Below are 11,066 nucleotides of genomic sequence, written 5' to 3'. Positions count from 1 at the left end.
CTTTTGGTCACTTTATCTGTGTACAGTTCTAATCTTAGTGCATAGATTTGGACAGAAAGGAGGACTGATTGAGTAAAGTTTGAATAAGGACTAAAACTGGATAATGTATGTAGAGCTCATATACAAGCGCAGTATTGTTTTTAGAACATTTTAAACTGCTACAAGCAGGGTTTGAAATATGGGGAGAATTGGCGGTGTTCACATTTTTTCACAGCATATTTTACAGATTACAGAAATAGATTTATTTTTTTTCTAGATTTTATGTTAAGAACACGGCTTATACAAAGTGCATCACATTACAAATAAGGGAATATCACATAAGAAAAGTAAAGAAAAAAAACATCAGACACCAGAAAAACTGACTCCTATTGTAGATTGACAGATATTACTTTCATAAACCTTGTGACTAATGCTCTTATGAAATAATGATTATACATTTTTTTGTTGCTTTTTGGGCAAAATAATACATTTTGGTTTATATTGTATGAAAAAAAAAAAGTTCTATCCCGATATTTAAAAGACATCTTCATTATCCACAACATTTACTGCATTTACTGCATTTACTGCGTACTTACCATAAGCAGTATATTTTACAAATTGCTGTCCAAATAATCTCCTATACTTAGGTAGTATTAGTGGAGTAACATCACAAAACTCAGAATTCAGATCAAATTGTGTTTTCTGAGTCATGGTTTAGAAAAAAGGGAGACAAACTTCCCATTGCACAAAACACAAACAGCGATAAAAGTTCAGAATCAATCCGCCAATTAAGTACTAAATATCCTGGCAGTGCAGGTTAGCAGGAGGTAGTAAAAGTGACAGGGCAGTGACAGAACAGAGGCATTGTAAAAGAGCAGTTGTTTAGTAGATACAGGTAAACTAAAGACATGTAAACTCCATGGTTCCTGAGAACTTCCAGACGTGCAGTCCAACTCTTATTGCTGCAGTCGGCGGACCGGCCTCCTCGTGTTAGTGGACAGGTTAGTCTGAGTCATGGCTGTAATACAAATACACACAAACACAAAATATTGTTCATAAATGATACTGGAATTGTTCATAGAACCAAAAATGACTTGATTGTCCTAAGTATTTTAATTATTTTAGGAACACAGGTTTTTTTAAGTGGCTTATTATTCAAAATCCTGAATCTGAAATATAAAGAAATCACACAGGATAGTCCTGGAACAGTTTCCTGCACCGACACTGGAGCAGTATTAGCATTACCCGCTAACTGAGCACTAGCTCTTTCGCCGTTTTGAGGTGAGTATTATTGGACTGTAGCCTGCTGCTAACCCCGGCTAACACTGCTGGAGCTGCATTAGCCGCTAAGCACTTGCTCTTTCGCCATTCTAAGGTATTATCAGACTGTAGCCTGCTGCTAACTTTGGCTAGCACCACTGGAGCAGCATTAGCATTAGCCACTAAGCACTAGCTCTTTTACCGTTCAGAGGTGAATATCGGCCTGTAGCCTGCTGCTAACCCTGACTAGGATTGCTGAAGCATTAGCATTACCCACTAACTGTGCTAAGTACTAGCTCTTTCTCCATTCTGAGGTGAGTATTATCGGCCTGTAGTTTGTGTGTTTACTGTATTAAAACAAGCTTCGTGGGACAAACTGCTAGCTAATATCACCCTGGCTTACTGGAACACTCAGGCTCCTCAGTCTAGAGCTGTTGGGCGGCGTTATCCGCTAACCATGTGAAAATCTGGAAATCTAAGCATACTGTAAATAAACGGAAGTGGTTTACTCCACCAAATTAACAGTTATCAGGAGAGAAAGCTGTGTAGATTAACATGCAGTGCTCGTTTGACTTAAAAAATATATATATATATTGTTTACATAACTTAGCTAAGTTTAGATGTCTCAGCACCCAGCGTTTATTTATTGAGCGCCCTATAATATGGAATGTCTTATAGTGCGAAAAAACAAAGCAAAAAGAGAAGCTATGTTACATTATGTGGTACGAAACCTGAAAATTTCAATTAGCAATAAATCCTTTCAAAACAAAGATAGTAATCCTATTAACAGTGGCACTAAGAAATACATTTGCAAATATTTTTGTCCCATTTCGAAAGCAGATACACAAGTCAACTAATAATTATAGGCATACAATAGAGTTAGAATTTAATAGAATGAAAGTTTACTGTGCTAAATAAAACATAAATGTGTCCATCTCCTTAATTACAATATCAAGTAACATGCCAGTACAATGTGATGTAAAGATAGCTACATATATATGTAGATAACTGTAGCTATAGCTATTTATTTCACAGTGTTCTAGAATGGGGCTCAGCTATGATGGCTAAGGCAGAAATAATCAGTATTAATAGCTCATATTTTATTATGTACAGGGTAAACAGCTTTGAATGTATGCATATCTGAAGGTAAACCAGAGTTTGTACTCAACATCAGACAATGTAAAGAACAACACAATTGATAATGTAATAGTACCTGTGAAGTTGAGCTGATAGTTGAATTTTCCTGTGCTGAAGCTCATGATGCCCGTTTTATTCCGCTGGTACTGAGCTTCGATTTCCTGACTGGAAACAGTACAATTACCCCGCCTACTGCCCTAAACACAATCCAACGATCATGAACAGTCAGCACACACAAATTCCACTTACATTATTTTAATTTTATTTTAACTCATAATATAACTCTTCAATTTCGGTCATGGATCTGAAGTTGCCACCATATTTTGGTACTTTCCCTGCTTAAGCAAACAGATTCAAAGCAGACAGATATAATGTTTTAAAAGGTTTAAGATTTAGGAAGTGCTGCCCTACCTTCTCTCTATATACTGTAGAAGAATAAGGATTTAAAAATGCTAAATATAATGTAATGTAAAGTGGCAATATTAGAAAAACAGGGTAAAGTAATTGTTCAAATTAAACACTGACACTAGAAAGAGAGTTTAAAAGAGGAAGATGAGACAGAAAATGGGTGGGGCTATTTTGTTTTCGAAACATATGGGGATGGGCGGAGCTACACATAGCATTATATTGCAACCAGCAAGGAGACGTGCTAGACCTGTGGTGGCTTTACTTTTGATAGACTTAACACTGTCCATGTTTTTTCTGCTAGTCATTCTGAATAAGCTATAAACGTAAAGTTAACTATCTGCTAGCTTTATTAATAACCAGACTGATGAAACAAAAAAAACGAAACATTTTCCTTCTTAAGTTTCCATAACAAAGACATTTTTCAAAAGCTCCTTCGTCCCTTAAAATCGATATAAAAAGAATGCACCAATGCTTCAGTAGGCATGTTTAAAACATGAGTAGTGATTGTTCTATATTTCATATTCACTTAAATGTCCAAATATTTTTTGAGTGACGTGCGCATTCCCGCAAAAGCAGCCAGAAAAAAAAGCTAATTCTCTTACTTTAACATAGTCTTTCCAGGAGCCGTCCATGTCTCTAAATTGCCAGCGAGCTTGAGACTGAGAACTGAGGAGACATCAATGTACAATAAATGACAATCAATCACAACTGCATAAGTGCAACAAATTATTATTGTTTTTTTTATAATTCTACCCAATTTGAAAGGCCAATTGCCCAATCTCTGTTCATATGAACTTCTCCTATCATAGAAATGCCCCTGACACTAGCAGAGTAAAGACCAGAACATGCCTCCTCTGATACATGTTAAAGCAGGTTTTGGTTCTTTTCAACTGTCGTCAGGGAGGTGCCAGATCCTCAGCTTTGATACAATAGCTAACAGACACATGTGTCGACCAACTTCCCAAAGGGACCATCTACTGTACCCACCCAAAGAGAACATGGCCAATTGTGCTCTCTCTCAGACTCCGGCTGCTGATGCTAAAGCAGCATCTCCCAGTACTGTGGAAATTAATAGTTCAAGAGTGTTTTTACCTGCCCTTTGATCAGAGCACAACACATATTTTTTTGTGTTATTTTAATTGCTTTTTGTTTCCAATTCCTGTAGTACTGGTGGGTTCTTACCTACTAATACACAGGTTTCCACCAACAGTCCTCCGAATGTGCCGCATTGTTCCAAATCTATCATTGGTCTGATACATTTCTGTGGGAAAACATGGCATATTTACTTGTACAAGTCTAAAGGAATTACTGTCATTTTGCTATACCACTTAAACCCACTGAGATTATACTGTACAATAACAAATTAGTGATTATGTGGAGAACATGTAATAACAGCACACTTGGCTTGATTTCCTTGGTTGTTAAATGATCAGGTTATTGCTGCTCGTTTGTGAAACTCACCACTGAAGCTGAGCGTGTAACTGTATCGGCCGACTGTAAAGTTAAGTTGTCTCTGTGGGTTGAGCTGATACTGTCTCTCTATGTCTGCACTGTTCAGAGAACAACCCTGCAGAAACACATAATGCTCAGAACAGTTCTACATACAGTAATTTACAGAATAGTTTCATAGTTATATTTACATTTGAATATAAATTAGTCTCATTTATATCAGTATCTCTATATTGCCAAATCATTAAATTCAGTTTCCAATCACTTTTTTGGCCACAGGTGTATAAAATCAAGCACCTAGGCATGCAGATTGCTACAGAAATCAATATTTGTGTTATTAAACAATAACCCTGGTTATTAATCACAGGTTTGATGCATCTTGGCATGTTCTCCTCCACCAGTCTTACACACTGCTTTTGGATAACTTTATGCTTTTACCCTGGCGCAAACATTCGAGCAATTCAGCTTGGTTTGATGGTTATGATCTTCCTCTTGATTATATTGCAGAGGTTTTCAATTTGGTAAAATCAAAGTTTCAAGTTTTTAAGTAATCTCTTATTTTTTCCAGAGCTGAATATTGTATGTTCATTCTTTGTCTTTTACTTCTCAAATGTGTAGAGCTTAAAGGAAACTACTTTGTATTATATGCATTTTATGTATTATATGCATTTGTATCTGATGCATTCCTAATACATTAATTTTTTTTGTTTAATTCACTTTTTTTTGCTTATTTATTTTTGGAAGTTTATTTTCTTTTTTCATAAGTATGGAAACAGATATATTATATTAAATGATCCCTTTTTTACATTTTTATCACATTTCAACAATTAATCAATATCAACATAATGTGAATCTCATTTATCATACATTGTATCAAAATATTAATTTCAATCTTTTCAAATCAATAATTTATTCACAGTTTCCTCTGCTGAACTGAACTGAGTCTGGCTCACACTCGAGGCCTGTCACAGAATACTAATTCAGATAAGCCTGGTTGTAATAATAGGGATTAGCAGCCCAGATCTGACACTGTTCAAACAACTAGAAACCTGAGAGTATTAACTATAATAATTTATCATACATGATACGTCTGATACATGATAGCTAACCCTAACTGGCAGCAGAGATACACCTTTTAGTATTCTTTAATACAGTGTACAGTAATCTCCAATGCTTTTTTACTTTGTGATATACTTTAAATCTGCTTAGCTGTCGGTTTTCTCTTGGTGACAGCTGGTGGATATGAGAGAGAAAGAGAGCTGAAACAGCACATCAGAAATGAGAAAGTCGTTTCTTATATTGTGACTAAATTTCATAATGAACAGGCCAATAGAAATGATCCAAAATCACTTGTAATAAAATATTTATATTTTTTAAAATCTCTATTACTACCATATAACATTATTTATGAACATTTCATTCCAACTGTTCAAATAATGAGTTATTTTCATTGCAAGTTATAGGACTTGTGCTTTCTTATATACAGTATGTACATTAATATAAAAGAAAATCACTCACTGGTTTCTGATATTCTGTCCAGACACCTTCATCACCCATAAACTCCCAGATGACCCCAGTGGGTGGACTCATGGACAGTGTGGACAATGAAAGTTGTGCAAAATTCATCTGGGAACTGCAAACACACAATATTTGACACTTGTTTACAATTTCCCGTAGTTAATATGGAACAAGTCAGAATAAGTAGTGTTTACAGCACCTGTTATTCACAGAGACGATGGAGTTAAACTTCGGCCGCCTCCTCACTTTCCTCACCATATGAGTATACATGTTGGTTTGGGTCATGGCTATAAAACAGCAAACAAAACAGTAAACATGTATATTTAATCTTTAATACCAAAACACTATATGAATAGAATCAGGAAAGTTACCAGTGAAGTCCAGTGTGTAGGTATTGGATCCGATTGTAAACTGGAAGGAGCTTCTGGGGTTAGAGTTATATCTCTTCTCCAGGTCTTGGCTGTTTATTGTAGAAGTGCTGTGACTCGCTCCCTGTTAGTGTAAAAGTGGGACTTTCAGTACAGATACCCATTCTCACACAGATTAAACCTAGTCCCTGACTAGTTATTAACCATGGTAATACATGCGATTAATCGGAAAACTTTAACATGTTAATTTTTGTAAAACATTAATCATTTTACCAATTTTATCAACTTGAATCAATTTAGCAACTTCATTTTACAGACCCTGTTGGCGTATTAGCTTTTTTGTATTTTTTAGAAGTTAGGAAGTTAAGAAGTTGGACATGGATTATTTTTTATTTATATTGAAATGTGAATTAAACATGAATACTCTCTTATTCCCCTTCCTCTCTCTTTCTTTCTGTCTTTCTCTCAATTCAGCTTGTACTTAAAATATAGTTCACAAAAAGAAATCTGTGTTTAAAGTTAAAAAGATACAATTAAACACATTCAAATATAAATGTTTATCTTACATTGATTATTTTATTTGTATTAAGAATAACTACTAATAATATTGTTAAATAGTTATTTAATCTATTTATTTTATTGTTAAAGAGTCATATTTACAACATATAATCCTATGAACATGAAAGACATATATGTATATCTGGATAAATATATACAAAAGATACTATATGTACAAAATATTGTGCTTATTCATTGTTTGTTCTGAGTGTATTTTGTTTTTGTTGAGTCTACAGTATATCAACTGTTATTGCAATATTGCGATTACAAAATCTAATGCTGGATTATGCAATGAGCTGGGTGCTGCAGGAACTCTGACCAAGCATATCTTCAGATGCATGTTTCTGCAGGCTTTAGGAGACACTGATAACACTTAACACAATAAGAGTACATGATTTAATAAAAATAAATAAAAAGTGATGTCTCAAATAGTTATTAATTGACACTAGTTAACACTTTATTAGTCATTACAAATGTATTCTATATAATTATATATTAGTATTTTCAACATTTATTAGTATTAAAATTAGCAACAAGTGTCACTTACTAATTAGTTGAGACATTACTTAACCATTTAACGATGTTTTTATCTGCCGTAAGTCCTGTTTTTTTTACCCCTCCTGTAAAGTGTCACTATTTCAATCTGCTATTTGTTTTTATTTTAATAATTGTTTTTATTTTATTTTTAATTGACCAATAGAAATGCTACAAAAAGGCTTAAAATATATATTTTTACTGTTGCACTGATTTCCTTTGAAAGGTAAAGATTATATATATTTTTTGTTCTCATTTAAAGTTACCAACTTGTCTTTGTAAAGGGGGTTGTTTCCACTGTGCAGTCCTTATTATTAATATATATATATATATATATATATATATATATATATATATATATATATATATATATATATATATAAATTTTGCTGTGTATATCAACAGATTGTGTCTTTTATTAACTCCTGCATCAGTGTTCTGCATTTTAAGAACTTTAATACAATACAGATACTTCACGTCCCTCACCTGAGAGCCATATTCACACCAGCAGGTATCGTCTTTATAGTACCAGGCTATATCCTGTGTCTGGCCTTGTGATAGGAAGGTTTGTCGTCGTATCCTGAGTCCAGTGAATGGCCCTCTCAACGTCATAGCGTCAAAGTCTATGTACAGAGATCTGTGAAAAGGAAAAAGAACTGCAGCTGAGCATAATAGAAGAAATCGAAAGTCAATACGAGTACGCAGAACACAAATATTTAACACTAATACAAACACAAAATCACCCTAAGTCTGTGTGTATCGTCATCCCTCTCACTCCAACTTGGCAGTAGTTAGCCTCGATTATGTGGTCATTACAGATCTGAGACCACTTCTGCCCATCAAATAAGTGCCACTCATAGTGGTTTCCTGTAAATAAATATGTAAAGAAAATTAAATTATTAGTGTTATTCTTCAAACGGAAATAATGAACAAAAGTTGTAGCAAAAAGTAGCAAAAATAAAGCCTACGTTAAATCTTTTGTCATTTTTCTGATATCACAGCGTATTAAAATGTCAGAAACCACAGAAACAGCCGGTCAACAAGTGATTCAAATGTTTAATGACTGGAGCAAAATGTTGCTTTTTGCCCAAGTGCAGAATTATTTTAAAACTCTGACAAACTTGTATATGTTTTTTTTTTTCATGTTTATAATGAAGCTAGATAGCTTTAATTATCACTGGACAATCTAGACAAAATATTCTTAATATATGTTTACAATATATTTGTAAAAAATATATTTATTCATTTTGTTTTTAATATTCAATTCCAATATAAACAATATAAAAGCAACAGAAAACTGACAAGTATGTAGAAAAAAGTGTTTTTACCTCAAATTGTACACTGAAATATTGGGAATGTGTTTATAGAAAGATACAGTATATTATTATAGAAATATATATATACAGTATACAATTTATAGAAAGATATACATATATACAGTATATGATAATACATTAATTCCTGTCAGGTTCCTGATTTATTTTTGGTATTGAGCAGTGAAATTCAACACTTAAAAATGTACGCCATGTCATCAAACCACTTTTAAATCCCTAAAAAACATTTTCAATGTGTGATAATTAAAAGAACAATTTTAGACCAGTATTCTTCCATGTTAATACAGTGCAAGCACCTCTTAGGATGACAGTTTTGCACATCTTGGCTGGATTTTCTCAGTCAGCTTTATGAGGTAGAGTCACCTGGAATGGTTCAGCTGTGCCGAACTTGTCAGTAAATCCGAAAAATCTCAAGAACTTTAAAAGTATTTTTAAGTGCAGATGCAAAGCCCTTCAAAAACATTGTGAGGAAACTGGCACTCATCAGGGCCATCCCAGAAAAGGAAGACCAGTGGGTAGCACAGTGGGTGGTAATGATCATGACTGGTGGTGTCTGGCTAGAATTGTAAACAGCACAGAAGCAACTCCACATTCAGTGCGCACATATATTCATATATCCCACAGGTTTATCTTAAATGGGACATGTCAAAAATCAATAAAAACACAGAATAGTTAAATAAAAAATATAATTTACCTGAGGCACTCCTCAGATTTGGCATTGCTGTTGCTGCTGCTTCTGTTGTGTCATATTCCTCTACTGTGTAATCTTCATCTGAATCTGAGGTATCCGTCTGTGAGAGAGATTTATATCCTCCATGAATTTACAGTAAACAGATCTCTGCTTGTGCAGCTGAGCTCTAGTACTTTATTAATAATTATACTTTTACATATGTATACCTATTATAAATATATACTGTATGTCAATGGGAGGCATGTAGCTACAGCATGTACCAGTACATAACAACATATTACTTACCAAAACCGAATCAAACGCGGATCTGAACACTGCAAATCATCAGAACGTAAAAACACAAGTCACACAGTGATCAGGAAGCATTACTGACCAGTAAAAGCTTTAAAACTTTCTCATTCAGACAGTGTAGAGGCTATATCGACAGCTGAGCTCTTTATTACCAGATTATTGTATTGTTAATTGTTGTGTTTAAACACTTAATATAGCAGTAATGGTATAAAAAGTAAAATATACTCACTGGTGAAGATAATGAGCGGCAGAGAGCTCGCAGACCACCGGCAGGCAGCTACAGCAGCGACCTGCCGTGCTTTCACTTTCCTTTCTACCAAATTCCTGACCAGCTACATTTCCTATAAACCAGGCAGGCAGTACAGATATTTACATTACATTTTAGAACAATGGCCCCCTTTAAATTTAACACAAGGATGATCACGAGGACATCACCCCTTCTCTTGTCAATCATCAGGGCTTTCAGTTAACTTTTGTTATGAAAATGCATAAGATAAGACTGCAGCTCCCATTCAATCTTTTTAAAGTTTTCTGAATGTTCTTAGAATGTTTTTGTTAAACATTTTATTATGTTCTGGTAACGTTGTTGCAACATCAACTTTGTCAATGTTTTAATTTTTAATTTTGGGAATCTTTTCCATAATGTTAGTAAGTGTTATTTAACCATTTTAAAGATTGATTCATCTTAATCAGGCAACACTGTGGACATGGCAAAACCCAACCCCCCCCCACCCCCCCCCCCCCCCCCCCACACACACACACCAAAGAAAACTGTATAAATGTAACTACTTTTGTTTATTTATAATAATGTGTTCATTAAAGTCTTTTTGTTAAACAGTGTATGCATGAAATTTAGAAACCTTTACAGTGACACAAAATACATGTTAACTCACTTAGCCTTTGGTAAACAAGCCATTAAATTGTTATGATTAGCTTTAGCCATTTAGCTAGCATTATCTAGCTAGCTAACTTGCTTCCTTTAAATTTTGAATAATCTTAAACAGACAACACTCTAAAAAAAGTATTTCAACACCATTTCAGATATAATAATAATAATAATAATAATAATAATAATAATTATTATTATTATTATTATTATTATTATTATTATTATTAAGAAATAACATTTTGTAAATAAAGTGCTTTTATGCTTTATGTCCCATTTAAGAGAAATGTACTTCCTCAAATTCTCATACAGTAGCATGACAGGAACCAGGTCTTGTAATATTTACAATGCAAATAAAGGCTTTTTATTTACTATCCAAAACCACCAGTGGAACCTACACGTGTTTCTGGCTTCTGGAAAAAAAATTAAGAGACCACTTTAGTTTCTGTTTCTGTTTAGTTTCTCTGATTTTGCTATTTTTAGGTATATGTTTAAGTAAAATGAACATTTTTGTTTTACTCTAACATTTTTCCCAAATTCCAAAAATAAAGTATTGTTATTTAGAGAATTAATTTGCAGAAAATGAGAAATTGCTAAATTAACAAAAATAATGCAGAGCTTTCAGACCTCAAATAATGCAAAGAAAACAGGTT

General features: G+C 33.8%; 1 protein-coding gene across 1 annotated transcript; it reads right to left on the bottom strand.

Moving 5' to 3' along the window:
• Positions 1-108: 108 nt before the first annotated feature.
• si:ch211-244b2.3 (WWE domain-containing protein) lies at positions 109-10,006 on the bottom strand. Its single transcript, XM_022671367.2, has 13 exons — positions 9,757-10,006; positions 9,522-9,550; positions 9,240-9,336; positions 7,955-8,078; positions 7,698-7,848; positions 6,123-6,243; positions 5,951-6,038; positions 5,752-5,866; positions 4,246-4,351; positions 3,967-4,045; positions 3,387-3,450; positions 2,453-2,573; positions 109-997 (listed from the first exon to the last, which is right to left on the bottom strand). Coding segments are annotated over exons 1-13 (1,158 nt in total). The 5' UTR covers positions 9,758-10,006; the 3' UTR covers positions 109-935.
• Between the last annotated feature and the right edge of the window lie 1,060 nt (positions 10,007-11,066).

This window comes from Astyanax mexicanus, chromosome 2 (genome assembly GCF_023375975.1).
Source record: "Astyanax mexicanus isolate ESR-SI-001 chromosome 2, AstMex3_surface, whole genome shotgun sequence".
Classification (NCBI taxonomy): Eukaryota; Metazoa; Chordata; class Actinopteri; order Characiformes; family Acestrorhamphidae; genus Astyanax; species Astyanax mexicanus.
This window is presented reverse-complemented; position numbering and strand designations above follow the sequence as displayed.

Bases quoted from the DNA above. Each gene is read 5' to 3' on its own strand.
- si:ch211-244b2.3 (XM_022671367.2), bottom strand. The intron at 9,337-9,521 runs GTAAGTAATATG...TCTCTCTCACAG, and splicing joins CCGCGTTTGATTCGGTTTTG to ACGGATACCTCAGATTCAGA. The intron at 4,046-4,245 runs GTGAGTTTCACA...GTTTTCCCACAG, and splicing joins TTACACGCTCAGCTTCAGTG to AAATGTATCAGACCAATGAT.